We start from the raw sequence: 27,713 nt of genomic DNA, 5'->3' as shown, positions 1-27,713 counted from the left end.
TATTCGTTGAGGGCGCCTGGATGGCTCAGTCGGGTAAGTGTCCGACTTCGGCTCAGGTCGTGATCTCACGGCTTGTGAGTTCGAGTCCCACGTCGGGCACTGTGGGACAGACTCCTCTGTCTCTCTCTCTCTGTCTCTCAAAAAGAAACATTAACAAAATTAAAAAAAAAAAGAAATATTATTCGTCAATAAAAAGAAGTGATGCACCAATACACGCTACACGGATGAATCTTGACAACATCATGCTAAGTGAAAGAAACCAGACACGAAAGGCCCATACTGTATGATTTCATACACACGAAATGTCCAGAAGAGGCACGTCTGTAGAGACAGAAGGTAGATTAGTGTTTGCCAGGGAACCCGGTGGGGGGCGGGGGGCGGGGGTGTGGATCAAAGAGTGACTGCTAATGGACACAAGGTTTCTTTCCAGGGTGATCTGGAACCAGATAGTGGTGATGGTTGCACAACTTTGCGAATATAGCAAAAACCACTGAATTGACACACTTTAAATAGTGAATTTTTTTTTTTTTAAGATTTTATTTTTCTTTACGTAATCTCTATGCCCAACACAGGACCCAAACTCACTCACAGCCCAAGATCATGAGTCACAGGCTCCACCTACTGAGCCAGCAAGGTGCCCCTAAGTGGCGAACTCTGTGTTCTATGAGATGTCATGTGAATTTCCTCTTGGTTTTTTAAAAAAGTCAGTACACCTAAGCTCCGTAGAAGGTGCCCCAGGCCATGGTGAGCCCTCAGTGAGGTTAGTCGCCATTTAGCTTAAACTCCACGGGACTTGTGGGATGGTTCAGATCAGTTTTGATTTTATATACTTTATACACACGTTCATGTATACATATAACAGAGACAAACATTTATTTGTGTAGTGGTTTAAAATGTGATTTTCATGCGGTGCCTGACCGGCTCAGTCCATAGGGCATGTGATTCTTTTTTTTTTTTTTTTTAAGATTTTTTTTTTTAATGTTTATTTATTCTTTTTTTTTTTTTCAACGTTTTTTTTTTTTTTTTTTTTTTTTTTATTTTTGGGACAGAGAGAGATAGAGCATGAACGGGGGAGGGGCAGAGAGAGGGAGACACAGAATCGGAAACAGGCTCCAGGCTCTGAGCCATCAGCCCAGAGCCTGACGCGGGGCTCGAACTCACGGACCGCGAGATCGTGACCTGGCTGAAGTCGGACGCTTAACCGACTGCGCCATCCAGGCGCCCCAATGTTTATTCTTGAGAGAGGGAGAGAGACAGAGACAGAGCTCGAGTCGGGGAAGGGCAGAGACAGCGGGGGAGACCCAGAATCCGAAACAGGCTCCAGGCTCTGAGCTGTCATCACAGAGCCCAATGTGGGGATCAAACCCACAAACAGGGAGATTATGACCTGAGCTGAAGTCAGACGCTTAACTGACTGAGCCACTCAGGCTCCCCTAATAGAGCATGCGACTCTTGATCTTAGGGTCATGAGTTTGAGCCTCATGCTGGGTGTGGAGATTACTATAAACAAAAGAAAAAGAAAAGAAAATTTGATTTTCATGATCATTTTAGATATTTTTAAGATATGAAATGGGTTTCCAAAGCTTAAATTGCATTTGTCTTTGAAGCCTCCCCTGAGTTGTGAGTTCAGGGCTGCTGTGTGGCTCAGCCAATCTGCTCAAAGCCAGGCCCTTCACTCTGTTGCTTACAAGCTATGTGACCTGGGACAAGACTAGAGTTGCCAGATCTGATAAATAAAAATATAGACACCCAGTTACGTTTGAATTTCAGATAAAACAATGAATACATTTTTAGTATATGTCCTAAATATTGCATGGGGCATACTGAAAAAAAAAATTATTTGTTTTATCTGAAAAAAAACTTAAAAAAATTTTTTTAATGTTTATTTATTCTTGAGAGAGAGGGAGACAGAGCATGACTGAGGGAGGGTCAGAGAGAGGGGGACACAGAATGCAAAGCAGGCTCCAGGCTCTGAGCTGGAGCACAGAGCTCAATGCGGGGCTCAAACTCATGAACTGTGAGATCATGACCTGAGCTGAAGTCGGATGCTTAACCAACTGAGCCACCCAGGCGCCCCTGTTTTATTTTATTTTTATTTATTTATTTTTTTTTTAAATTTTTTTAACGTTTATTTATTTTTGAGACAGAGAGAGACAGAGCACGAATGGGGGAGGGTCAGAGAGAGGGAGACACAGAATCTGAAACAGGCTCCAGGCTCCGAGCTGTCAGCACAGAGCCCGACGCGGGGCTCGAACTCACAGACCGTGAGATCATGACCTGAGCTGAAGTCGGCTGCTTAACCGACTGAGCCACCCAGGCGCCCCTATTTTTATTTTTTTAATGTTTATTTTTGAGAGAGAGAGAGACAGAGTGTGAGTGGGGGAGGGACAGAGAGAGAGGGAGACACAGAATTCGAAGCAGGCTCCAGGGGCTGAGCAGGGCTTAAACCTGTGAACCATGAGATCATGACCTGAGCTGAAGTCGGACGCTTAACCGACTGAGCCACCTGGGTGCCCCTGTTTCATCTGAAATTCTAATTTAACTGGGCATTCTGTATTTTATCTGGCAACCTCGAACACGACCCTTTAATGTCTGAGAAAGGAAAGAGTTTTTGAATGGAATCCTATTCATTCTTACAACTCCCTATTTTTGCCATAGAACAGACTGGCTCAGAGAGGTTAAGTGACCTAGCTCAAGGTCACCAGCTAGAAAATTATTGTTCTGGGATTTGAACTCGGTTGTGTGGGAATTTGGATGCTCTGCTAAAATGGAACTCAAGACCAATAAACAGTGATCTACTTACTGGGAACATGGGAGTCATGACTTAACTTGGTAATGACAGCACTTACCATTGACCAAGGAGGAATACTGAAAAAGCGTGTTAGGGAACCAAATTTAAAGCAGTGTCTGTATGGCCCTGTCCATGTTAATTTCCTACTGCTGCCGTAACACACTGCCACGAACTTAGTGGCTTAAAACAACACACATCTACTGTCTTACAATTCCGGAGGTCACAAGACAGAAATGGCTAAAATCCAGGTGTCGGCCAAGCCGTGTTTCTCCTGGGGCTCTAGGAAAGAAGGTGCTCCTTGCCTTTTCTGGCGACTAAAGGCTGTCGCATCGCGCCAACACTGTCTCTGCCATCCCATCTCCTTTTCTGTCCCTGACCCCCCTGCGTCTCTCTTATAAGGGCCCTGGGATTACACTGGGCCCATGGGATAGTTCCGGATAATATCCCCTTCTCAGAAGCCTTATCTGCAGATCACATGGGCGAAGTCCTTTTTGCTGTGTTAGGGTAACAAATTCACAGCTTCTGGCGCTGAGGATGTGGAAATCCTTGGGGAGCCATCACTCTGCCTACCGCACAGTCTAAGACAGAAATTATCTAGTGGACTGGAGTGCTCTGGGCCTTAACTGTAATCCCTTTCATCTGTAGTTTTCAGAGTACTTACACATAGAGTACTTACTTTTGTTTTTCTCCTTGCACTGATCCTGGGAAGTGGATGGAGGAAGGCGGTATGGAGCTCGTTCTGCAAGGGGAGGAGAGGAGGGAGACACAGGGCCAGAGTCACCCAGGTAGAAAGAGACTGGGGCTGGGGGGTGGGGGCGCTGGGTGGCTCAGTTGGTTAAGCGTCCCGTCTTCCAGCTCAGGTCATGATCTCACGGTCCGTGAGTTCGAGCCCCACGTCGGGCTCTGTGCTGACAGCTCACAGCCTGGAGCCTGCTTCAGATTCTGTATCTCTCTCTCTCTCTCTCTCTCTCTCTCTCGCTGCCCTTCCCCTGCTCGCACTCTGTCTGTCTGTCTCTCTCTCTCTCAGAAATAAATAAACATTAAAAAGGAAAAAAAGAAAAGAAAAAGAAAGAGACTCGGGCCCAGGGCCCTTTGCCAGCAACTTCCCTCTCAGTTCCAAGCCGAGAGCCTCTAGAACAATGTTCTCACTGGAGGAGCGGGGTACCCCCACAATCTAAAGGAAGAAGAGGCAGCTCCCCAGGGCCCTGATTCTTCCCTCAGCAAGCAGCCTTCTGACCAGCACAAGGAGGGAGGGAGCGAGAGAGGGAAGGAACTGGCAGAGAACCTCCTTTTGGGGGAGGTTTCACCTTGGACCCTCGGGGCTTGTCTTTGACTGCAGCCCCAGGCAGATGGTCCCAGCAATTCCCGAACCAGAGGCGAGAGCTCTGGTTCTTAGACGTCTTGCAGCAAACCTCCTGGGAATGCGTCCCTGTGGTTTGCGGTTTTGCCTTTGGGCACTGCTCCCCGGGAGCCAGGCTCTCTCTCCCTGCCCCGAAGATATTGAAAGGCAGCTGCCATGAACCTACTGCTGCTTCTCCAGGCTCCCCCCCACACCTACCCGTTGTTGATGGCTCACGTGTACCAGACACGCTTCCAGGAACTGGGATACTGCCGGCGCCCCTGACCCTCACACTTCAGAGGGGGCCGACGGTAACAGACGGAGGAGGAGGATGTGGAAAGGATTCTGAGGATAGCAAAACAGGGTGAGACGACAGAGGGTGACAGCGACTCTGAGGCCAGTGCTGCCCCCACTCCAAAGAGGAGAGAGATGGCTCAGGAAGGGCAACGTTAAGATGTAACCCCTGCCCCCACCCCCGCCCCGTTTTATTCCAAACCTCCTCTTGCTCCAGACCTCTACTCTGTGTAGGCTCCTAAAGTCTCTCCCCTGGTGTCCTTCTGCAGGGGGAGTAAGGGCAGGTTGAGCCTGGGGGCGGCGCCTGGAGTCTTTGCACCATCCCTGATGCTGGAGTCAGTCCCTCCTGGAAACAGAGTCCAGCTGTGGCCTGACTTTCGGGTCCAGGACAACAGAAGATTGCCACTGAGTGCTGGCTGAGCAAGGTTCCAGGGAGGAGGGGGTGGTGGTGTGAGTAGTCAGTTCAGAGGGTGGAGGCCAGATTAGAGGAGAGGGAGCCAGATGTGGAGAGTGGGCCAGGTGTGTGTGCGGAGGGGAGGCGGAAGCAGTGGCACGAACTGGGAGGAGAGAGCCAGAGGGAGGGGAAGGCGGCCAGCAAGATGTGAGGGGCTGGCGGGGCCCCTGGGTGGCTCAGTCAGTTGAGCACCCGATTCAGCGCAGGGCATGATCTTGCAGATGGTGGGTTCGAGCCTCGCGTCGGGTTCTGTGCCTGCAGCCCGGAGCCTGGAGCCTGCTTCGGATTCTGTGTCTCCCTCTCTCTCTGCCCCTCCCCCGCTCATGTTCTGTCTCTGTCTCTCAAAAATAAATAAACATTAAAAAAAAAAAAAAAAGATGTGAGGGGCTGGAGAACTGGCTGCCCCAGCCTCAGGCCTTGGGAGAGGGCGGTGCAGCCCATGGAGGAAACACATTTTCTATTTCGGGAGGCTAGTTAGCCTCTGCAAAGAGTGGCTGATGACATGCCCGGCACCTGGCTGGGTGGAAACAAACAGAGACATGAAGCAGTAATTGAGGTTGTGCCCTCTGTCAACCTAGCCACCGCCTCCTCCCCGGGGCTCCCGGCTGGCTGTTGCTCAGGGGGGAGGAGACTGTCACAGCTGCAGTAGCTAAATGATGCTATTCTGCCCTGTCCCCCCACCCCCACCCCTCTAGAGCTTTATCCTGTTGGGGCTTCAGCTCCTGCTGTGTCCTCCTGAAGAGGACCTGCCTGTTGCATTCTTCCCTTCAGCAGCCTGCCTCAAATGCTACCTCCTCCAGGAAGGCTCCCTTGATATTCACTCTGCCTTCCCGACTTGTGATTAATCACTACCCCCTGAGCACATACATTAGAGTTGGAAATCCACTTTGAGATGACCCAGCTCCGTGTCTAAGGCACACTGACGTCAGCCCGGTTCACCCCAGGGACACATGAGTGCACTCCAGGGAGTTCCTGGAATTGTATGCAAAATCATGTGCAAAACCAGATGCAGAGATGATGGATAAACAAAAGGTGGTACAACCATACCAGGGAATATTATTTGGCCATAAAAAGGACGCAAGTGCTGATACGTGCTACAACATGGACGAGCCTTGAAAACATTATGCCGAGTGAAAGAAGAGAGACACAAGAGGCTGAATAGTGTGTGATTCCATTTATAGAAAATACCCAGAATATAGAAAATATAGAAAATATCCAAATCAATAAAGCCAGAAAGGAGATCAGTGGTTGCCTGGGGCTGGGGAGAGAGGGGAATGGGGAGTGACTGCTTAATGGATACAAGGTTTCTTTGGGGATAATTAAAAAGTTCTAGAACCAGAGTGGTGATGGTTGGACAGCATTGTGAGTGTACTAAATGCCACTGAATTGCCATTTGTTAAAATGGTGAATATTATGTTACATGTATTTACCATAGTAAAAAAAAAAAAAATCCAAATGCACATATCAGGGGGGAAACTTCCTAGCTTTGCTTAGGTTCTTCGAAGGTCAAGCAGCTCTGATCTGGTCTGGCACCTTCATGAAGCAGACGGTGATACTGAAGCACAGAGAGCAGATGAGATCTGTCCAAGTTCACTCAAAGGATGGTGGCAGAGCTCAGCCTAACCATACATCTCTCCCCCACTCTTTCTTCCCTTGTCCTTTAGCCTCTGCTGAACCCGAATGGCCCCCAGCCCTCTGTCCTGTGCCGAGCCAGGCTATGCACAAGCTGTGTCACGCCCCAAAGTTAAAAGGCCCTCCGGAAGCTGGGCTCCTGGAATGAGTTGCATGAGTGTTTGTCTTTCGCTCTAAGCACCTAGAGGGCAAGAGGGAATGCTTCTTACTGTCCTCTGTATGTCACTGAGCTCCAGGTTTCTTCCCTCAAGAAAGAACTCACTGTTCACCCGCAAGGAGTGCAGTTAGCTGACAGCCTCTAACGAACATTCTTTGCCCCAGACGTCCATGACTTTGGGAGATCTGCCACGCAGTCTGTGGCTCTCCCAGCCCAGTCCTGCTTCCTCCCCCTTCATCTTTCATAAGCCCTCCCCTACCCCCACTCTTCCCCACAATAAACATCTTGCGCTCCTGACCCAGTGTCTCAGTGTCTGCCTCCCAGAGAGCCCAGATGACACAGTGCTCAGCTTGGTTATCCTATGTGCTCAGTAAACATTAATGGAGTGAACTGGAAGGAGGCTGGTGCTTGGACCTCCCAGAGCAGAAGAGAGGCTGCCCATGGAGGATGTCTCAGTCATAAGAGACCATGTAGAAGGTCATGAAGAGGCCGTGCCCCCTGGGAGAGGCTGGGTAACGGGGGAACACACAGGGAGCCTGGAGATTGACTGACGAGCCCTACAGGCATCCTCCCTAGTTTCTCCCCTGTCTAGGGCAGACTGCAGCAAATCTCGGAACTAGCCTAGAAGACAGGGCACAAAGACCCCTGAAGTTGGATTTGGGAGAATCAGGTTCAAACGATGCTTCTTGCTAGTCAGGTGACTTTACATTCTTCTCTTCTATAGACCTCAGGTTTTTCATCTGTAAAATGGGTATAGAGTGTATCTCCCCCGTCCAACCCCAGCAGGATTTTGAGAACTGACTGAGAAGGTTCTACAGCTTATGGAGGACACTGTGGTGGGTAGTTTAAGTGCATACTCTCGGCTAATCCTTCAAGTTGCCCTGTGTGGGAGGCAATATGACCTCCACCTTATAAGGGAGAAAATTGTGGCCAGAGACGGCAAGGCACTGGTCCAAGAACACAAAGCTAGCAAGCCGGTGGTCTGGCTTTAAAGCCCTTTCATTCTTCCACACACAGTTTGAGTAACTACTTATGTGCTAAACCTGGGCTGGGGCGGGGACCAGTGACAGGCCTTCCATGCTCCTACGGAATTTACATTCTCACAGGGAACTTCCCAACAGGCAACCCCCTAAACAAACAGAATAATTTGCAAATGCGTTCCGGCTCTAGGAAAAAAAGGAACCCGGGTGCAACTGTAACGTTGGGGCCGCAGAGGGGCTACTTTAGATTGGGCGGTTAAGGGCAGCATCTCCAAGGACTGAAACCAGCGGTACGAGAAGGGCTCAAGTCGGGGGAAAAAGCCTGGATTGTTTGGGAAGCGATGGAGGGCCTGTCGCAAGCGCGGGTGGGGGAGGTCACAGGCGCGCGCGTAGGGGGCAGGCGGGGGCCACCAGGTCCCTGAAACCCACGGGAAGCCACGCAGGGGGGCTTCGGCAGGGCGTGAAAATAGCCATCTGGAGGCACCGAAGGAAGGCCCTGGAGCCGCGGCAGCCGCAGGCGGGGCGCATCCCTCCCTCTCACCTACCCCTCCAGCCCCCCCACCGCTGGCCGCTGACGTCACGGCGCTCGCCGGCGCCCCTGTGACGTCACACCCCCGGCCGGCGCAGTTCTCGGGGTTCGCGCGCGGGAGGAGCGGCCCGCGGCGGGCGCGTAGGCGTGGCCAGATGAAAAAAGTGGCTGCCAAGCAGTCTCCGCCCAAGTTGATCGGTGGGTGCGCGCCCCCGCGCGGGGCGCTGGTTGCTATGGACGCGTTGGCGGCCGCTGGCAGGCGGCGCGCTCGCGCGCGGGGTCGCAGGGGGGCGCGGGGGGGTGCCGCATAGCCTCGTTATCCCAGGTCCCCGTGGCGCAGGGCCACGCTCACAGCCCGGGCCACACCATGAAGTCTGTAAAGAAGGAGTCCCGCTTGAGAATACCCGCAAGCAGATTCTTGGAGGCCGCAGAACTCATTAAAGGTTGGCGCTGGCTACCTTGGGAGCTCAGGAGAACCCGACAGGGGCTGGGGTCTTGGATGGGATTCACGACACGGGGGCCTGGAGGACGGGGGTGACACCAGGATGGAGGTAAAGATCATGAGGGAATGGGGTACGGAACAAGGCGTACCCCATACCTCAGGGATGATGTACAAGGCAGCGACCCCCGAAAGGGAGGAGGCCCAGTGCACAGGGTCTTGGGGATGGGGATTAGGAAGTAGGGGACTGCCAGAGGCCCCAGGGATCAGTTGTTGGGGAGATGGCATTGGGCAGGAAGGCATAGGAGACTTCTACCTCTAGCCAAATCTTAGGGTGGGACTCTGAAGGCAGGAGCCCTCCACTGGATGAGGTGCAGAAGAGTCAGGAAAGAGTTTCAGAAAGGCGGGGAACAGGAGTCCTTGGGAAAAGAAATTCAGGAAAGAATGCAAGAAACATGTTGGGGCCGTGAAACCAACAAGTTGGGGGGTTCTTTGGAGGGTGTTCACCTAAGAGGCCTGCTGGAAAAACGCAGGAGAAATGCTTAACCTGGCCGATTCTGCCTCCCGTGTCTTTCCACCACATATATACCCTTTCTGGCTGGATGACACGTGTCCCATTTGTGTAACCTGGAGACAGTCACAGACATGACTGCTTCCTGGCCTCCTCAGCTACCCTCTGGTTGCAGGTGAGAGAGTCCCAGGGTGTGTGACAGCAGACTGACCCCCTGGACGTGTTCCCATTTGCAACCCACCCCCTCTTCCATCATTTTTTGCTGTTTCCATTTACTGGGGGCCTACTGTGTGTGGGCACTGTGCTGGACGACAATGGTGTCAGTATTAACTGTGTGATCCCAGCCCACAAGAAACTCAGAATCTAGTGAACTGCCAGAGGAGGAAATAGATAAATATCAATGCTGTGATATAGGGATCCCTAGCAGTTAAGGGGGCTCAGAGCCCCTGACCTAGGTCTTAGATGCTAGAATTTGGGGGGAAGGTTTTCTGAAGCAGGTGACATCTGTGGCTGACACTTCACAGCCCCCCAAAAGGCAGTTTGCTTCTCCAGGTCTAGGGAGCAAGGAACAGCATCCGCTGAAGCATGGAACTGAGAATGTAGATGACATTGGTGGCCAGGGCAGAGGTGGTGAGTGTGGAGGAATGGGAAAAGAGCCAGAGAGGGCTGCACAGGGAGGCAGGGGCCACACCTTGCTAGGTCAGAAAGTCTGGGCATGCTCTTGCAGGCCTTGGGGAGACCCAGAGCCAGCCTCAGGTAGTAGTGACCGTGTGAGAGGAAGGGCAGGTCTGCAGGTCATCAGGGGCCCCTGGGAGGCCTGCTAACTAAGTATGGCTGGCTTTAATCCCTCTTCATGGTATAAAAGTCAGATGTAGGCAGGATTGAGATGTTGTTTCATGATATAGTTCTTAACGATGGAGAGAGAAGAGAGCAAAACAGCTGGCCCCTTTCCCAAGGGCAGTCAAGGGCTTTCCTAGCTACTGCCTCCTACTTTCTGCATCTTATCAGATTTGAACTTTCTGCTGTAAACAAATCAAGGAAAGATTTATCACTGCGTATTTATTTTTAAGAAGGGGAAATTTAGTTTGTTAAATAGCCCTCGAGTTGAGAACATGCACCAGGGCGAGGAGGAAAAAAAGTGGAGTGTTTAGTTTAGCATGCAATATTCCTTTTTCCCCTCTAAGTATCTCAGGGGACGTCAGCGTAGTAGGACAATACTTTTGTCCCCCCCCCCTTTCAGAACAATATAGCTAATCAACACACATAATCTCATGCTGTGTTTTTCTAAGGTCTCTGAATTATAAGGAAAAAGGCAAGCAAATATTGTGACGAAACCTGTTAAGAGATGTGAGTCCTTTTGGACTCCCAAGTTTCTCCCTGCTCTTGTTAAGAAACCAGGAGCACTCCCAGCAGTACCAGATGCCCCTCCCTGATCAATTAAAGCTCAGGCCTGGTAGGGACAGCCTCTCCCTTGGTTCCTCCAGAGCAACCCCAAAGTCAGAATTTCCCAAGGGCCTTAATCAACACTGAAAAAGAGTACATTTAGATAAAACAAGAAACCAAAACATCGAGGCCGGGTTTCTTCCCCTCCATGGCTTCCCCCTTTCCCCCACTCCCACCTGACCTGAGCACCTTGCTTCCAGCTGCCCAGCCTGGCTCCCCAAGAGATGTGTCACTTTACTGCCCCAGGCTGGTCTTTGACCCCCTCGCAGCTGCCAAGATCGAGGGAAAATGCTGGTTGTGGGGCTCACCAGAAGCCGCATTCAGCGTGGGTTTCGAGATACAACCCCCGCCCCCCCCCCCCCCCCCCAGCTCTCCGCCCCAGCCACCTGACTTACCCGCACTGGATGTATCACTTTGAAACTCGGCTTTCACCAACTCACCCTCCTGGACCAAACCTGCTTCCTTCCAGCAGGAACACCAATGCTTCCGCCTTCCTTTGCAAAGCTGTCATGCCCTGGTTTTTCTCTCATCTCCAACATCACCCCCACCTCCCCAACACGCATTCTGTGTCGCCACGCCTCGCGGAAGCCACGTTCCATCTTCGTTCTGTGACTTCACTGGGAACAGCTCTGTTTGCTGCTCTGTCTGGGCAAAGGCTTCCTCTCCTTCAAGGCCTGACTTAGCCTGGAGAGCCGCCTATGACCCCCACAGCTTCTCTTCCGAACCTTTCTTTACTAAACTGTATGAGCCACATCCATCCGTTCCTTCTTGGACAAGTAACCAAATGCATCGTCTGTGCCACTAACTTAGGCCCTTATGTTATGCTGGTGTGTGTGTTGGCTCTAGTCTTCGGTTTCTCAAGAGGAGCCGTATCTTAACCTTTTATACCATCTTCTCTGTAGTTTATAGCGCAAAGAAGTTGCTTGGTCAATATCCTCTGTGTATATGTCATTTTGATAAATACTTTTATTAACTAGAACACGCTACTCACTGACTGTATGCAGTAACAGGGCTTGTATTGAACTGTACCCAAGATAACCTCAGAAAGACCTCAGACCAGAGTTTCACTATTTCAGAAGTCTTCAGCAACGTTGAAGGTTTGTAAATTTACACATAGTGAGGGGTGCCTGGGTGGCTCATTTGGTTAAGCGTCCGACTTCGGCTCAGGTCATGATCTCACGGTTCATGAGTTCGAGCCCCGCGTCGGGCTCTGTGCTGGGAGCCTGGAGCCTGCTTAAGATTCTCCTGCTTAGGAGAGGATGTCTCCCTCTCTCTTTCTCTGCTCCTCCCCCACTCATGCTTTGTCTTTCTCTCAAAAATAAATAAACATTAACAATTTTTTTTTAAAATTAAAATAAATTTACACATGGTAATTATACACGCCCCAGTAAAAAGCACACATCGGGAGATGTTTAATCCTTTGGGAAGGTGTTAGAGTCAGCCAAGGTGACAGACAGAGGAAGCAAATGTCCTGGAAAATAGAAATAATTCCAAAATATTTATTTAAAGTCTTTGTTTGTTTGTTTAAGTAACCTCTACACCCATTGTGGGGCTCAAACTCATGGCCCCGAGATCAAGAGTCACATGTTCCTCCGACTGAGCCAGCCAGACAGCCCAAATTCCAAAATGTTTATAAAGGCAGAACTTCAGCTGTTACCAGTTCTCTCTTGGTCTACCATCACCTTTGGTGCCTTTGTAAAGAAGGGAGAGAGGAAGTGGAAATTAAAACCGAAGGCTGCATTTTCATACGTGATGGCGGAGGGGACCAGAACTCAGGGTGGAGCTGTTCAGCCCTGTGTGTGTGTGTGTGTGTGTGTGTGTGTGTGTGTGCGCGCGCGCACGCGCGCACGTGTGTGCACACAGCGCCATGTGGTTTAACTGACAGATACACCTGGGTTTCTGCTGAACCGGTTGCTGAGGAGACAGACTCGGCGATAGGCTGGATTTAGAGTTCTATTGGAATGATTCCGATTTGGGATTTTTGGCCACTATGTGGGCATTTCCTAAAAACACTTGATTTTGATAATCCGAATACCTGCCTTGATGTTTTAGTGACATTGCGCCTCGAAAATTACTCTGCATAGCAGCGGACAAATCCAGGTTTTGTTTTTAAAGTCCTTAAAGACAGGACTTAGGCTTTCTTATGGTATTTCGCGTGTCAGCCTCGGGCCTTGGATCGAACCTTTCTAAACCAGGGGGCAGCAGACAGGAGGACCCAAGCCAGAGAAACAAAATGCATTTGAAACCCGTTAACACCTCTGTGGGAGGAAGGCAGGGAGTGCGTCCTCACTGGAAAAGGATTCATTCTGTCCCATGAGATCTCAGGGTCCGGCACCTGAGGGAAATCGGCTCAGATTTCTCCACTTTCCCAGTCCCATGAGCCACTTTTGTCAACCCCTTCATTCCTGCAGTAGACTCCTAACTAGTCCTGTCCTCACCCTTACACCCCCTAAGCCCTCCCTTGCTATGTTGTGGCCCACGGGGTAAAGACCGAAGTCCTTTCCACAGCTCACTAAGCTCTTCCTACCAGCCACCCCCACCCTGCCCTGATGAACTCCAGCTATTTAAAAAATGTGCTCTGAGTTCCCCATGCACACACTGTTCTGTTGCCTCTAGGCCTCTTCCCTTTGCGATGCCTGTTCCCCAGTGCCTTTCCCATGTCTAACTTCGTCATCTTTAGCTCTCAGTTTAAATATCACTTCCCCCCGAAGCCCTCCCTGGCCTCCCTGCACACTGGGCTGGGGTCCCCCTGGATGCTTCCATAGTAACCCCAGTTCAATGACCCTGTTTGACAGCCTTGTCTCCCATGGGCTTGTGCTCTTTGAGGCCCAGGACTCTGCCTTATATCCCCAGAGCCTAGCACAGTGCCTAGCTAGAAGATGCCTGGCTAAAAGTATTTATTAAATGAAAGAATGTGAAATATACGCTCAGAGGGGAATGTTCTGTTTCCCCCAGAGCATCTGCATTTTAGACAGTGTCCTAAGAAACCTGATGCTGGGGTACCTGGGTGGCTTAGTCAGTTAAGCGTTCAGCTCAGGTCATGATCTCACAGTTCATGGGATCAAGCCCCGCATCAGGCTCTGCACTGACAGTGTAGAGCCTGCTTGAGATTCTCTCCCTGTCTCTCTGCCCCTACCCTGCTCGCACACGAGCACTGTTTCTCTCTCTCTAAATATAAAATAAATAACGTTTAAAAAAAAAAAGAGAAGGAAACCTGACGCCTTCCCCTAGAATAATGCATCAATGCCAGCAATGGGGGGAGGCTGAGAAAGCATCTAGTCCACTTGTACCAAACTTCCGTGCATCAGAACCACCTAGGGAGTTTTTAAAAAAATACGGTTTCCCTTAGCGCCGGCTCCATGCAGTAGCCAGGAAGCTGTGTTTGTAAATCTCTCCAGAAGATCCTCGGGCAAGCATCTGACTAATGTTCAGGAACCACTGATTTAGTCCAGCTTTCTCTTTTTACAAAAAGGAAGGAGACCAGGAGAGGGCAAGCGATGTATGTACCCAAGGTTTTACAGCTTATAAGTAGCACAGCCCGGAATGGGATATCTTCTGGTCTCAGCTTCAGAAGTCTCAGTCTCACTGTAACAGGCCAGGGGGAACGGGTAGGGGGACCCTCAGGAGAGAACTCGAGCCACCTTGGCAGCCTCTGCTGTCTGTGCAGGTGTTGAGCTCTGCCTCTCGCCATGAAATCTGATATATGTGGAGAGATACTATATATTAGAATATGTTACATAGCTATGTTATAATATATATTATATATTAGAAATATATGTCTATTTCAGCACTTGTACTTTTCTGCTTCTCTTCAGAAAGGAAGCGGGCAAAGGTACCTGAGCAGCTCACACCCCCCGTTCAGGAAGAACCTGAGCCTGTTAGCAGTGTCCTACAAGGGGGTGACATCCTGGCCTTAGCCATTAAAAAGGAAGACTTGAAGAAGGTAAGGATAAAATCCAGGGATCCCCTCACTGCAGGGGGAGCGTCTAATTCCATGGAGGAATTGAGCACAAATTCTTTTTACTTCTGCATCTAATTTTTTTCAATATTTATTTTCGAGAGAGAGAGAAAGAGCACAGGCAGGGGACGGGCAGAGAGAGAGGGAGACACAGAATCTGAAGCAAGCTCCAGGCTCTGAGCTGTCAGCACAGAGCCCAATGCAGGGCTCGAACTCACGAACCGTGAGATCGTGACCTGAGACGAAGTCAGATGCTTAACCAACTGAGCCATCCAGGCACCCCTCTAAATTTTTTTAAGTTTGTTTATTTATTTTGGGAGAGAGTGCACGTGCACAAGCAGGGGAGGAACAGAGAGAGAGAGTATCCCAAGCAGACTCCACACTGTCAGTGTGGAACCCAACTTGGGGCTCGAACTCACGAACCGTGAGATCACGACCTGAGCCGAAATCCAGAGTCGGACACTTAACCAACTCAGCCACCCGGGTGCCCTCACCTTTGCATCTGAAGGAATTTACTATGTTGTTTGTTTTAATGTTTCTGAGATTTACATAGAACTCCAGGGAAATGAGATGTTGAGGTGTCTTGCTTCCCATGGAGGCAAGTGTCTATAATCCCCATTTCACAGAAGGGAAAAGTGAGTTTGAGAAGCATGTTACAGAGGCGGATAAAGCTGCTAAACCCTAACCCCACGCTTTACCTGGAAGAGTCAACCACCTCTCACCTGAACTGTCTGGAGGCATTAGATGTTATTTTTTTTTCCCCTCCAGGACATTGCTAAGTCGTAAGTCTGTTGCATAGGCATTTCCTCGACAGAACATATGGACAGAACTGGAGAAACAGATTTGTCAGCCTTCAGGAACCCCACCAAGAATTAGGACAGAGGAGATGGGTGGTGTTATTTCCTCCTCCTGATCTCAAGTGGGATTCTCCTCTTTTGTTTTTTGTTTTTTTTTTAGCAACACATTCCTCGCTTTATTGAGACACAAGATAGACCTGTCGTCACCCAGAAATTTATCATCCGTAAACTCAAACCCAAGGATCATAAGAGGAAGGTCTGCCACTTAGTAGCATATCCTGCTACTCCAGATGCAGCCACGAAGCCCCTGGACTACTCTGGTATGCCCAGCCTTGGCCTTGGCCTTGGCCTTGGCCTCACTGGTCTCTGAATTCGTGGAGCGGCCTTGAGAGAAAGCCGAGTCGCCATCAGAAAGTAACCCCTCGAATGTGGAATCGTTTACAGGAGCTACTCTGTCCCCTCCCCTTTCCCCCCCAGGTCCGGGTGACAGCTTCCATGGCTGTGACCAGATTCTGCCTCACCACATCTTGGGGAGTCTCCAGGACTTTAAGAGAATTGCAGTTGCTCGAGGAAACATCCAGGTTTGTTTGTACAGAGCCGCTGGGATGAGAGAAGTCGCTGAAGTCATCTCGGTTCTTAACCACCTGGCACAGTCAAGCAGGACTGGGGTCCCAGAGAGGCAGTTCAGTCTCGGGGCCCCGGGGAATCTGAAGTGATAGTGACCCTCCCCCTGGAAACCGTGAAGCCACCTGAAGCTAGTTCAGCTGAAGTCAGGAATTCACTATCAGGATACAGAGGTGCCTCCAGGAACCCCAAAGCCAGCGTGTCCAGCCCCAGTTAGCCTGAACCCCGAGAGGCATCCGGGCTCAGGGCTCACACTCCTTCGCTGCCCTCCACTCCTCTGTGCGCCGGCTTCGTTTTCCCTTCCCCAAGGTCTGGCCTGCTCTCCTCTCCGGTCCACAGGGTGGAGGAAGGTGGCTTCCCGCAGCTCCCAGGGCCACATGAAGAGGGCCACACAGTCTGTCTGACTTTCCCGTCGTGAGGTGCTTCACTCTCTCTCAGTTCCTTTGCTTCCCCGGTTCCAGGCAAAACGTCTCCGATTGGTCTGGTGCTAAGGGGCCTGGGGTCATATCAAAATGTCTCTTGTCACCCTGCAGGTGCTGGTGTCAAACAGCATCAGTTGTGAGGACAGATACACTGAGAGTTGTCGGCCACAGGCTTAGAGCAAAGGTTCCCCTCTGGAAGAGAGGGAACTGACGCGGGCTTCCAAGGCCCCCTGGTTCTGTCACTCACTACCTTGGGGTCCAGGAGAGGAGGGACTCTGAGCAGCGTGGGGGGACTGCAGGGGGTTAGGCCTAAAGAAGTCTCTGCTCAGCCCCGGCTCAGCTCCTCCTCGCCAGGATCCACATGCTCACCGTGTACTTTTTATTTACTTGTTTGTTCGTTGGTTTGTTTAGAGGAGGAGGGCGAAAGGGCAGAGGGAGAGGGAGAATCTTTTTTTTTTTTTTCTCCAAAATTTTATTGAAATTCTAGTTAGTTAACGTACAGTACAATACTGGCTTCAGGAGTAGAATTCAGTGGTTCATCACTTACACGCAACACCCAATTCTCATCACAACAGGGGCCCTCCTTCGTACCCGTCCCCCATCTAGCCCATCCCCCACCCACCTCCCTCCATCGACCCTCAGTTTGCTCTCTGTCTGGAAAAGTCTCTCATGGTTTGTTTCCCTCTCTTTTTTTTTTTCTCCCCCCTCCTATATGTTCATCTGTTCTGCTTCCTGAGCTGCACATATGAGTGAAATCCCGTGGTATTTGTCTTTCTCCGACTGACCCATTTCTCCCAGCATAACACACTCTAGCTCCATCCACGTCACTGCAAATGGCAAGACAGAGAGAGAGAGAGAGAGAGAGAGAGTCTTAAGCAGCCTCCACACCCAGCGCGAGCCCGACTCGGGGCTCGATCTCACAACCGTGAGATTACGTCCTGAGCTGAAATCAAAGAGTTGGACGCTTGACCGACCGAGCCACCCAAGTGCCCCTCTCGGTGTACTTTTTAGCTGGCTGAGCTCATACACACCCCGCCCTGTCTGGTGACCCTCATCTCAGCTAAAGAGGAGCCAAAGCAGAAAGCCCCAAAAGAAGAGAAGGAGAAGGCGCATCCCTGGGCCCCGCCTCCTCAGCACAACTTTCTCAGAAACTGGCGGCGCAACCTAGCCTTGCGGAAGCAGCAGCAGGAAGCCCTGAGTGGTGAGCAAAGCGGACAGGGCTCCCGCCGGGCCTCATCAACCACCGAGGCTCCAGTGCTGGGTTTTTCTGTCGCTCCACCTGCCGGAGCCTGGGTTCAGGCTGGTCGCACTTGTGCCATCTACCCCCCAGTGTTTATCGCTGTTAGCGGGTCCTGAGATCAGCCCGGCGGTGGGACTGACCCGTGAGCAGTGCTAGGGCCCCTGTTCATCCTGACTCGCTCCCTCTAGAACGCCTCAAGAAGCCGGTGGGCGAGCTGCTTATGCACACTGGGGAGACCTACAGGCAGATCCAGGAGGAGCGGGAGCTCATTGACCGAACGCTTCCGACACAGCATGATGGGAAGGTGAGTCGCCCAGTGCTCTGGGAGGAGGGGGCCCGGACCCGGGGATGGCTGCCTCAGGTTGCACAGTTGGGGGCAAAAAAAAAAAAAAAAAAAATCTGCTCCTTCGAAAGGCATTGTTAAGCCCTCCAGGCCTTTGCTAAATCCTGTTATGGGTCCTGTTATCGGGCACTGGGGGCCTGGCGAGCTAAGTTACTCAGCCTGTGGTGCTCAGCGGTAGTCAGCTTGAGGAGAAAGATATCACAGGTACTGAGTTATTAGAACAGTCTCAGTGTTGTCTCCTAAAAGCTGAGGCTGCGGCTTTCAGATGACCCAGGGCACCACACTATGTTCTGGTTTGTCAGTGCGGTGGCCGGTCTGGGCCCACACTATCCGTGTGGGGCTGAAGCAGGGCATCCTAAGAACAAAACGGGTGCTTCTTTTTTTTTTTTTTTTTTTTAATTTTTTTTTTTTTTAACGTTTATTTATTTTTGAGACAGAGAGAGACAGAGCATGAACAGGGGAGGGGCAGAGAGAGAGGGAGACACAGAATCCGAAGCAGGCTTCAGGCTCCGAGCTGTCAGCACAGAGCCCGACACGGGCTCGAACTCACGGACCGCGAGATCGCGACCTGAGCCGAAGTCGGCCGCTTAACCGACTGAGCCACCCAGGCGCCCCTCAAAACGGGTGCTTCTTTCCTGCTCCCAGGGCAGCAGCGAATCCCCCAGAGGGAGCATCTGAAGTCTGTGGGGCAGTCTTGTCCGCCCGGACCCCCCACCTCCGCCAGCCTCTCTCCAAAGTGTCCAGGTGATCTGACCCATGTGTCCTTCCTTGCCAGAGCTGTGAGGAGACCAGTGGGTTCTGGAGTCGACTGGAATACTTGGGAGATGAAATGACGGGTCTGGTAATGACAAAGACCAAAGCTCAGCGTGGCCTCCTGGAACCGATCACTCACGTCAGGAAGCCCCACTGCATCCAGGCGGAGACAGGTGAGGGGTGGGCGGGAAACCAGCAGCTTGGGATGGGCCTGGGACGGGGGACAGCATGGCTGTGGAGTGAGAACGGCCTGGGATGGGGGCCCGTAACCCTTGGAGGTCCAGTCCCCCCGGCAGTAAGACAGCGATGGGGAGGCGAGCTGGAGCGTGAGCTGTGGGGCTGCTCTGTCTACGCGGCCACCGTGGCCACTGGGGTCATCGAGCACCTGGGACGTGGCTAGTGTGAACTCAAGTGCTGTAAGTCTCAACTACACGCTGGGTTTCGAAGATTCCTACTCGTATAAAATACAAGCCATTAAATATATTTTTACGAATCACGTTTATATTGATTACTTACTGAACCGATACTATCTTTGATCTGTTGGGTTAAACTAGGTTACTAAGGCTAATTTCACCTGTTTTTGCCTTTTTCAGCGTGGCATCTAGGAACTTTGAAATTACATTGGTGGCTTGTATGTGCGGTTTGCGTGGTATTTCTGTGCGGCTGCACTGCTTTAAAGGCTGCTGGGCTGCCTGGGTTCAGACCCCAGCTGTGTTGGGTTTGTGAGCTCCAGTGAGTTACTTAACCTCCCTGGTCCTCCGTTTCCCCATCTGTAAAGTACCGTGGGACAAGAGAGTGTTAAATGAGACAGGGCGCGTGTGTGAGAGGCTTTGGCGGGTTGTTAACACAGTTAAATGGAGCTGCTGTTGCTGTTATAACCCAAAGGTTTGCAGCTTCGCAAGCTGATTTTGTGGGAGCGCTGAGCAGCGTTGCGGACGCGGTAGGTATGGGGCAGGCGGACCAGAGTCCAGCTGCACAGGGAAGGTGTATTTTCCCCTTTCCCGGAAGTGGTGCCGGGCTGGGTGCTCTCAGAGCCCTGACGGCGGGTGGAGAAGAGGCCCCCACAGCAGACCGTGCTGAGGGTCCCTGGACCCTGCTGCTCTAGGACTGCCGGCCCAGAAGGATGCTTGGTACCGCTACACCTGGGATCGGAGTCTGTTCCTGATCTACCGACGCAAGGAGCTGCAGAGCGTCATGGCAGAGCTGGACTTCAGCCAGCAGGTCAGTGCCCCTCTGTGTCGGGAAACCCCTTAACGTGGGGCCTGTCTTCAGTCAGCTAATCTTCCCTTTCTTGGTCTCCCTGAGGATATCGATGGCCTGGAGGTGGTGGGCAGAGGGCAGCCTTTCTCGACCGTTACCGTGGAAGACTATCCAGTATTCGATAGGAGCCAGGAAAGTTCCTCTGAAGACACAGGGCCCTCGTGAGTCGGGCTGGGCCCTAGGCAGAGAGGTTGGAAAGAGCGGCCTCCCTCCCCACCCCCACCCCGCACCCACAGTGTAAAGGGAGGACTCCCCGCTCTGAAATCTGGCGGCCTCTGTCCCGGCCTCTCAATGGGCCCCTTCCAACACCTGCACCAGCTTTTCTGTGACCGTCTGCCCCCTTCCAGCAACCAGCCCCTAATGGGGATCTTCCAGCCATGGAAATGCTGCGAAATGCCGTGCACGCCAAATGGCTGTGCGTGAAGAGTCTCTGTGTCCCAGAAGCGCCCACCTGCAGGAACAGAGCAGGACAGAGCTGAGCCCGAGCGGAGCCCTCCATCAGAGGGTAGAGCCGGGCCCCTCTTTGGGCCTGGCAGCCATTTCCGTGGGCTGCACATGGCAAGACCGTGGTAGCCTCAGGGAAAGGAAGTCCTTGGGTTTTCTTCCAGAGACTCATTGGCCAGTTACCCTGACGATGTCCCCATGCCTGTTCTTGGCCCTTCTCTGCTGTTCTGTGGGAAGCCAGCCTGCTGGATCAGAGGCCGTAACCCAGAAGACACGGTAAAACTGCCTTCACCCTCACCTACCTGCGGGCAGGGCCTCCCTCAGGCGCAGTCACAAGGAGCCTGGATAGTCACCTATTTGCATTTTTATCTAGTCAGGCATTCAGCAGGTCTGAAAATGGTAACAGCAAGGCTAACTTAAGCTAGAAGGAAATCACAAGACTGAAAAGAGACTGTCACAAGCCACCCAGCTCTTACTAGCCCCCCAAGCATGTAAATAAGTGAAACTTCTCGAGCAGGTGTGGCTTCAAGAAGGTTCTAAAGGAGCAGAATTGTCCATCAGATACAAAATCTGTTTTATCTTCACTTCTTGCCGTGGACGGCAGCCTCAGAGACAGCCGTTGTTGGGGTACAGTGATGGCATCCTGAGAGCAGCCAGGCCCCGGAGGGCCAAACCCAAAAACGCCCCTGGCAATCAAGGATGAATCGGTCACCCTGGCCCAGAACCTCCCTCAAAGACCTTTCTCGTACCTCTCCTTCCCCAGAAGCGTGTTGGAATCGCTGTTCGCTTGACCTTCGAAACTCTAGAAAGGGAGAAGACCTCTTCGGAACTGACCATGGTCAATAATGGCACCGTGGCCATTTGGTACAACTGGAGGAGGCGGTCTCAGCTGGACTCTTTCCAAGACCTGAAGAGAAACAGGATGGAGCGGTTTTACTTTAACAATCGAGAAGGTACCCAGCTGCCCTACTCCCGGGCTCCTGTCTGTGGTCTTCGAGGAGCCAAAGTTTAGCTGAAGTGCCTGCAAGTTTTGAACCCCTCTCCTCTGCCTCCTCTCGTCCATTTCTTCTGTGAATTGTGTCCTCTCCTAACTGTGCATGTCTGTTGGGGGAACAGCCGAACTCGAGAACACAGAGAGTCTCGCTCACCAGGGAGCAGAAACTGTCTAGGGGTTCAGTTACCCACATGCTCAGGCCTGAGGCTAGGATGAACCCCCACCCCACACGCCTCATCCCCGTTTGCCTGGGACTTTGCCAGTTTTTGCGCAGGAAGTCAAAAGTCCCACTTCCCAGGAAACCCCTCGGTTCTGGTCACCACCCTGGCCAGGGGCCCAGTTAACTGTATGCATGGGCTCTGTCCCTCGCAGGTGTGATTCTGCCTGGAGAAACGAAAACCTTTACCTTCTTCTTCAAGTCTCTGAATGCTGGCATCTTCAGGGAATGTTGGGAGTTTGGAACCCACCCCGCCTTATTAGGAGGTGCTCTCCTGCAGGTCAACCTCCACGCAGTCTCCCTGACCCAGGATGTTTTCAGGGAAGAGAGGAAGTTACTGAAGGTAACCCAGGATCTTGCCCCCCCCCGCCCCCACCTCCCCCTGGACACCAGATAGGTTCCTCTGCTTTTCTTCCTGGCACTGCCTGCGGGGATCTTATTTCCTCCAGCCCAAGAGGTGAATTTTTCACCAACAGGCCGCTGTTTTTGCCAACAAAGACCCGGGGAGTGTTTGTTGGGAGAGGTGGGCACTGGGAGTCCGCCGGCCCCGGCCCCCAGTCAGTTCCAGAGCTGGCCCCTGGTGCTATGCCTTCGGGCATTCTATAGAAAGCTGGGCTTTTTTTTTTTTTTTCCTACTGTGGCCCCCAAACATAAGCCAACTGCTTTAGCTGAGGCTCCGCCCGCGGTGCACCCAAACCATGTGGCCCCCGCCCCTTGCCCTCCTTCCTAATCTGGGAGAAATGCTGACTGTGTGACCTTCTGGCCCCATGAGGGAGCAACTTCTCTCGGACTGGCTCCCCTCCTACAGGCTTTCAGCCAGTTGTAGGGAACATGGATGTTTGGAGATACCGAGGGGGTTTTGAGTCCGGAAACGGGAGTGTATGTACGCGTGAGAGAGACGGACGGTAGAAAGAGCTCAGCCCCTGGGAAGGCACAAAGTCCTGAGGGCTCCGGCTCCCCTCAAGGATGCAGCGGGGGTTTTGAAAGGCTGAGCCCCCATCGTGTGCCACCTTCCCTTCCCCAGGACAAGCTGGCTGCCCACGAAGCGGTCACCATTGTGGACAGCGTGCTGCAGGAGCTGCTGAGTGGGATCCTGACCCCAGAGCGTGCGCCGTCCCCCGTGGACGCCTATCTCACTGAGGAGGACTTGTTCCGCCACAGAAATCCTCAGGTGCAGGCCTGTGACGGGGGTACTAGTTACATCCTCGCTTTCCGGTGAGGAAACTGAGGCCCAGGGCGGGTTACGTAACTTAGCAAGTAAGTGGATGCTGGGGCGGGAACAGAGCTTGGCGAACTCCTCCATTCAAACGCGATCTTAACTTGGGGTCGCGAATGCGAGAACAGCTTGAAGGGGATGCGAGGGGCCACTCCGGCCACCGCGGCCCCTGCTGGCTTCCTCCCTGCAGCCCCCCCACCAGTGCCCTCAAGGGAACGGGCCGGCTGGGACTCCGGGTGCCCCACGGCCTAGCCTCCCCAACGCGTGTCTTCCCTTGCCTTTGCTGCAGCTGCATTACCAGCACCAAGTGGTGCAAAACCTGCACAGCCTGTGGCGCCAGTACCTCACCCTGCCCCCCAAGGCCGAGGAGGCCAGGCCCAGTGAGGAGGAGCGCCACAGCCCCAGGGCCCGGGGTGCCTACTTGGAGAAGGCCTCCGTGAACGTGGAGCCCTCGGCACACTCTAAGAGCCCGGTCTCGGAATCCCAAGTGGCCCGGCAGGAGAGTGAGGCCTTCAGGGACTCCCGAGACGCTTTAGGGCCCCAGAAGCCTGGAGCGGGGGCTCAGAGTTCTCAGCGGAAGAGCATTATGGAGGAGATCCTGGTGGAGGAGAGCCCAGACCTGGGGAGCACCAAGAGCCCCTGGGAGCTGGATGGCCTTCCCCCACCTGAGTGGAACCTCTGTTTGGAGGATTTCGGAAAGGTGCTCCCCTGACCCTGAGGGGTCGGTAGGAGGGCGGCCCTGGTGGAGGTGCCAGCGCACCGAGGGAGGGCCCCAGTTGTCCCCTTTGCCCCCTTGGGCGAAGAAACAAACTCTCGTGAAGGCCCGGAGAAAGCAATCTCTTGGGTCATCTCTTTTTGTCTCGGGCGCCTAGGCCACCACGGGATAGGAGGGGTGCCCTCTCCGACCCAGGCACACGTTGGAGAAGGGGATCACGGGTACATATTTCTGGGGGAGGTCCACCCTCCATGGCCGCACCCCCGTACGGCTCTCTGTCCTCACTGCACGAGGCCCATCGCTAGGGGACGTGGGGACCCTTGGTGTCCCAGGCAGAATGACTGCTCATGCTCCCTACAACCCTGCCAGGCAGTGATGGCACTCCCTGAGGAGAGCCAGAGGGAGGACGCCCTCATCGGGCTCAACAAAGCAGCCCTGGAGCTGTGCCAGGAACCGAGGCCCCTGCAATCTGACTTGCTGCACCAGATGTGGTAGGTGCCCCCCGGCAGAGCTGGCCCGGGCTCCCCGATGGGGCGTCTGACGGCCTGTGGTTCTGGGCGCCCACAGTCCTAGGTCGCAAAAAAGGTGCTGGAGACCCTCCACACTCTGGCACCTGCCGCGGCAGCCTCTCGGGCACCGGCTGCTCTCCAGAGCGGAGGAAGCAGCTGCTCTCTCTTTCCCGCCCCCTCTCCTGGTTCCTTCTCAACCAGCAGAGGAATGGGCCGAGGAGAAACCGGAGGACAGCGAGAAGAGCAGAATCCATGAAAAGCCTCCCTTCTTGCTTGGAACTCGCTTGGTTATGCATGAGCGCCTTCAGTGGGGCCCTCGGGGAACCTCGCAAAAGCTACCCTGCTCCCACAGGGCCGGTCCCAAGTCTAGCCAGGGTCTCAAGCCGGAGCCTAGACTGACCTACCCCTAGCCCCGGGGCCACTCTTTCCCGGCGGCTGCCTGAGGGGAGCCAGATCCCCGTCTGAGCACCTGCACGGGTACTGGTGAGGCTGCTGGGCTAGACAGGGCATGGCCCCTCCGTGGTAGCCCTTGGCACCCGTGTCCTGGAAGGGAAGGACCCGCGCCTCTGCACATTCAAGGACAAACGAGGGGTGATGGCTCTCTCCAGTATCCCTGCTCTCTAGTTTGCAGCTATGGCGGGATGTGATTGATGGCCTGGTGGGCCATTCCCTGTGGCTGAGGGCTCTGCTGGGCCTGCCTGAGAAGGAGACCATCTATTTGGACCTACCAGAAGAGCAAGGTCAGACTGCAGCCATGCCCCTCCCCACCCCTCCGCCCCGCTGGCAGTGGCCCCTCAGCCATTTGCACCCTTCTGGTGGAAACTCCGTCAGGTGGATCCGCGGGGTGGGCCCCACTACCCTTCTATCTGCTGCCAGGACTTGGGACCCAGAAGCGACTTGAGCGACCACCTTCGCTCAGTCCCCTGGTTTGACAGGCGGAGCCCTAGAGAGGTTGAATGACTCACCCCTGCCCTGCAGTCCTGCTGCCCAAGGTCACGTGCTCTGCTCCTTCTCGGAGCACCGACAGCTCAGGGTCCTTGGCTTTCCCGACCCTGCCTGTGGGGTCAGCGAGGCCAGGTCACGCCGTCTTACATCCACCTCCCTTAGATGGCAAGTCCCCGCCTGTCACAGAAGTGAAAGTGACTGCCGGGAAGGTTGGGAAGGAGGACCGGAAAGGGGCAGCCCAGGAAAAGAAGCAGCTGGGAATCAGAGAGAAAGAGGATAGAAAACCTGCCAAGCTGCCGGGGAAAGAGGCATGCTGGGACATAGTGTGGGCCTCAGGTGGGGCCGGGGAGGCGTCGGAGGGGCTGTGGCAGGTGGACGGTCACTCCAGCGCGAGACCCTGGGCCTCCCAGTGAACTGCTCTTGAGAAAGCCCTGGCCCTCCCCCGGGAGCTCCTGAAGGCTGTGCGTGTCTCCGTCTCTCCACGCAGGACCGTTTAAACAGCAAGAAGCACAAGGCAAAGGATGACAAGAAACCGCTGAAATCTTCAAGTCGGGACAGGGTTTCCTTGGAAGACCCTGCCCCTGACAGCACTATGACCTCCCAGGAACCCATAGATCCCCTGGTCATGAAGAAATACACCGAGAGGCTGCACACGGAGGTGAGGGCCCGAGCCCCACGCCCAGCCCTCCCCTCGCTCACACCTGCTCTGCGTGCCATCCTCCCCTCCCTCATTCATCCGGTTTATTCCACGAGCGAGAAACGCCTAGCGTGTCCGTGATGGAAGACGGAAGCAGAGCTGCCCCTGTGAAGGGCATCCTGGTGTGTGAGGGACAGGCCTCGGGCATAAATGGCACACCAGGTGTGTTCAGTGACCAGCAGTGTGGGAGAGAGATAACCCAGGGCCAGGGGGTGGGGAAGGCCTGGGTGGGGGCAGGTGAGCCTCACTGCGACACGAACAGACCCGAAGGGAGGTGAGGGGCAGCCATGTGGACATCCAGGAAGAGTGCCCCAGGCAGAGGGTGCAGTTAAGGCAGGGGAGGGAGTGGCCGGGAGGACAGAGGCCACAGAGGCCACCGAGAGGGAGCAAGTCTTAGGGCGTGTGGGGCTTCGTAGGTCAGTGTGTGGCCTTGGGGTTTTTCTGAGTGAAATGAGAAGTCCCAGGGTTTTGAACGGAGGAGTGATATGGTCTGACTTAGGCTTTAGAAGATCACCCTGGCTGTGGTTGGGAAAACAGACTAGGGGAACAGAGCAGAAGCGCCTCCTTTTCTGCCACCCCCACTTCCTGTCTGTGTTAGGTGTGTCACGGCAGATGGGGGAACATTAGGTAGGGTGGATTTTCAGCAAGTGTGAGGGTTGTAAAGCACTGCAGAGACTTCCTAATGGTATACGCTCTTTTTCTTTCTTTCTTTATAATTTTTTTTTAACGTTTTATTTATTCTTGCGAGAGAGAGACAGAGCACGAGCAGGGAAGGGGCAGAGAGAGAGAGGGAGACACAGAATCCGAAGCAGGCTCTGGGCTCTGACCTGTCGGCACAGAGCCCGATGTGGGGCTCGAACTCACGAACCACGAGTTCATGACCTGAGCTGAAGTCAGACGCTTAACTGACTGAGCCACCCAGGCACCCCAGTTCTACTTGGTTTTAAATGTTTATTTATTTATTTTGAGAGAGAGGGCACATGCACGAGTGGGGGAGGGGCAGAGAGAAAGGGGGGTGGAGAGAGAGAGAGAGAAAGAGAGAGAGAATCCCAGGCAGACTCCTTGCTGTCAACGCACAGCCCGACGCGGGGCTGGGTCTCATGAACCGGGGAGAGCGTGACCTGAGCATAATGGTCTATTCTTAAGCGGTAAGTCCTTAGAGAGTCACCCGGGTGTTGTGTTCTGTTCTTTGTTATTTCGGAGCGGAGGTCCACGAAGCCACATTCGATTGTCACCGTGTCTAATGGCAGTGCTTTGTCTTCCTCTGGTGCGGACAGCTAGGTAGCCGCGATTGCATCCTACATTGTGGTAACGCTCCGGATCCCATTTGATCAGAAGTTCCATTTGCTACTGGTGACATCACTGTGATTTCCGAAGGCTGATGGGGTTTAGAGAGTAATCATAGGGCTCTTTGAAATAAAGAATCAGCTTGCCGAGGCTCATGTGGTCCGGCCCCACGGGAGGGCTTGGTCCTGGAGACATTTCGGTATGTGGATCTGTGATCTCACAGGAAGGATCTTACACCCCCGAGGGCCAGGGTGGAACTGGACCGCCCCACTGTTCCTTGGAATTGCCTCTTCAACCACCCCAGGCTCTAAGGCCCCCATATGTCCAAGGGGCTAGTGCAGGATGACCTCCGCAGGCCGGTCCGAAAAATAAAGCTCTCTGCAAAAACAACAGTTCTACAGAAGCTCCACAAGTTTGTTTTTACCCCTTCTGCCGCTTCTGTCCTGGTGTAGACATGTCCCTCATAGCCTGCCAGGTGCTCCCTTGTGTAGGGGCTTCCCACAGAGCAAACCCTGGCCTGTGGTTTCATCCCATTCTTCCAGGTCTACGGGCTGCTGGACACCCTAGTGACTGACCTCATGGTCCTGGCTGACGAGCTCAGACCCATAAAGAATGTCGAGGAGACTTTGCATCTTTGTATCTGACTCACGGAAGGTGCCTTCTGGGAAACTGATTAACAAACAAGTCAATAAAGAACTTTTAGGCCTTTGTGTCTTGAATGTG

At 53.2% G+C, this 27,713-nt stretch overlaps 1 protein-coding gene across 6 annotated transcripts; it reads left to right on the top strand.

Moving 5' to 3' along the window:
• The first annotated feature begins 8,286 nt into the window (after positions 1-8,286).
• LOC122206812 (MYCBP associated protein) lies at positions 8,287-27,690 on the top strand. Of its 6 annotated transcripts, XM_042916373.1 has the most exons (21): positions 8,359-8,374; positions 8,517-8,619; positions 14,385-14,512; positions 15,485-15,644; positions 15,802-15,905; positions 17,382-17,571; positions 17,799-17,914; positions 18,729-18,879; positions 19,812-19,927; positions 20,012-20,127; positions 20,575-20,686; positions 21,174-21,363; positions 21,777-21,964; positions 22,646-22,792; positions 23,127-23,537; positions 23,702-23,773; positions 23,922-24,043; positions 24,686-24,801; positions 25,169-25,314; positions 25,494-25,664; positions 27,533-27,690. In XM_042916373.1, exons 2-21 carry the CDS (start codon positions 8,544-8,546, stop codon positions 27,632-27,634), a joined length of 2,934 nt encoding a protein of 977 aa, XP_042772307.1. In that variant the 5' UTR covers positions 8,359-8,374; positions 8,517-8,543; the 3' UTR covers positions 27,635-27,690. The 6 variants fall into 6 exon arrangements, with proteins under 6 accessions (XP_042772308.1, XP_042772312.1, XP_042772307.1 ...); XM_042916374.1 differs by lacking the exon at positions 8,517-8,619 and having other exon boundaries at positions 8,287-8,374; XM_042916375.1 differs by lacking the exon at positions 8,359-8,374 and having other exon boundaries at positions 8,478-8,619; positions 26,981-27,625.
• Positions 27,691-27,713: the final 23 nt, after the last annotated feature.

This window comes from Panthera leo, chromosome E1 (genome assembly GCF_018350215.1).
Source record: "Panthera leo isolate Ple1 chromosome E1, P.leo_Ple1_pat1.1, whole genome shotgun sequence".
NCBI lineage: Eukaryota > Metazoa > Chordata > Mammalia > Carnivora > Felidae > Panthera > Panthera leo.
This window is presented reverse-complemented; position numbering and strand designations above follow the sequence as displayed.

What these genes read in the sequence shown, in the direction of transcription:
- LOC122206812 (XM_042916373.1), top strand. Translation starts at nt 8,544, where the DNA reads ATGAAGTCTGTAAAGAAGGAGTCCCGCTTGAGAATACCCGCAAGCAGA. An exon ending in CGACACAGCATGATGGGAAG is followed by an intron (nt 17,915 to 18,728) that starts GTGAGTCGCCCA and finishes CTTCCTTGCCAG; the next exon opens with AGCTGTGAGGAGACCAGTGG. An exon ending in GTTTGGAGGATTTCGGAAAG is followed by an intron (nt 23,538 to 23,701) that starts GTGCTCCCCTGA and finishes TTTTTGTCTCGG; the next exon opens with GCGCCTAGGCCACCACGGGA.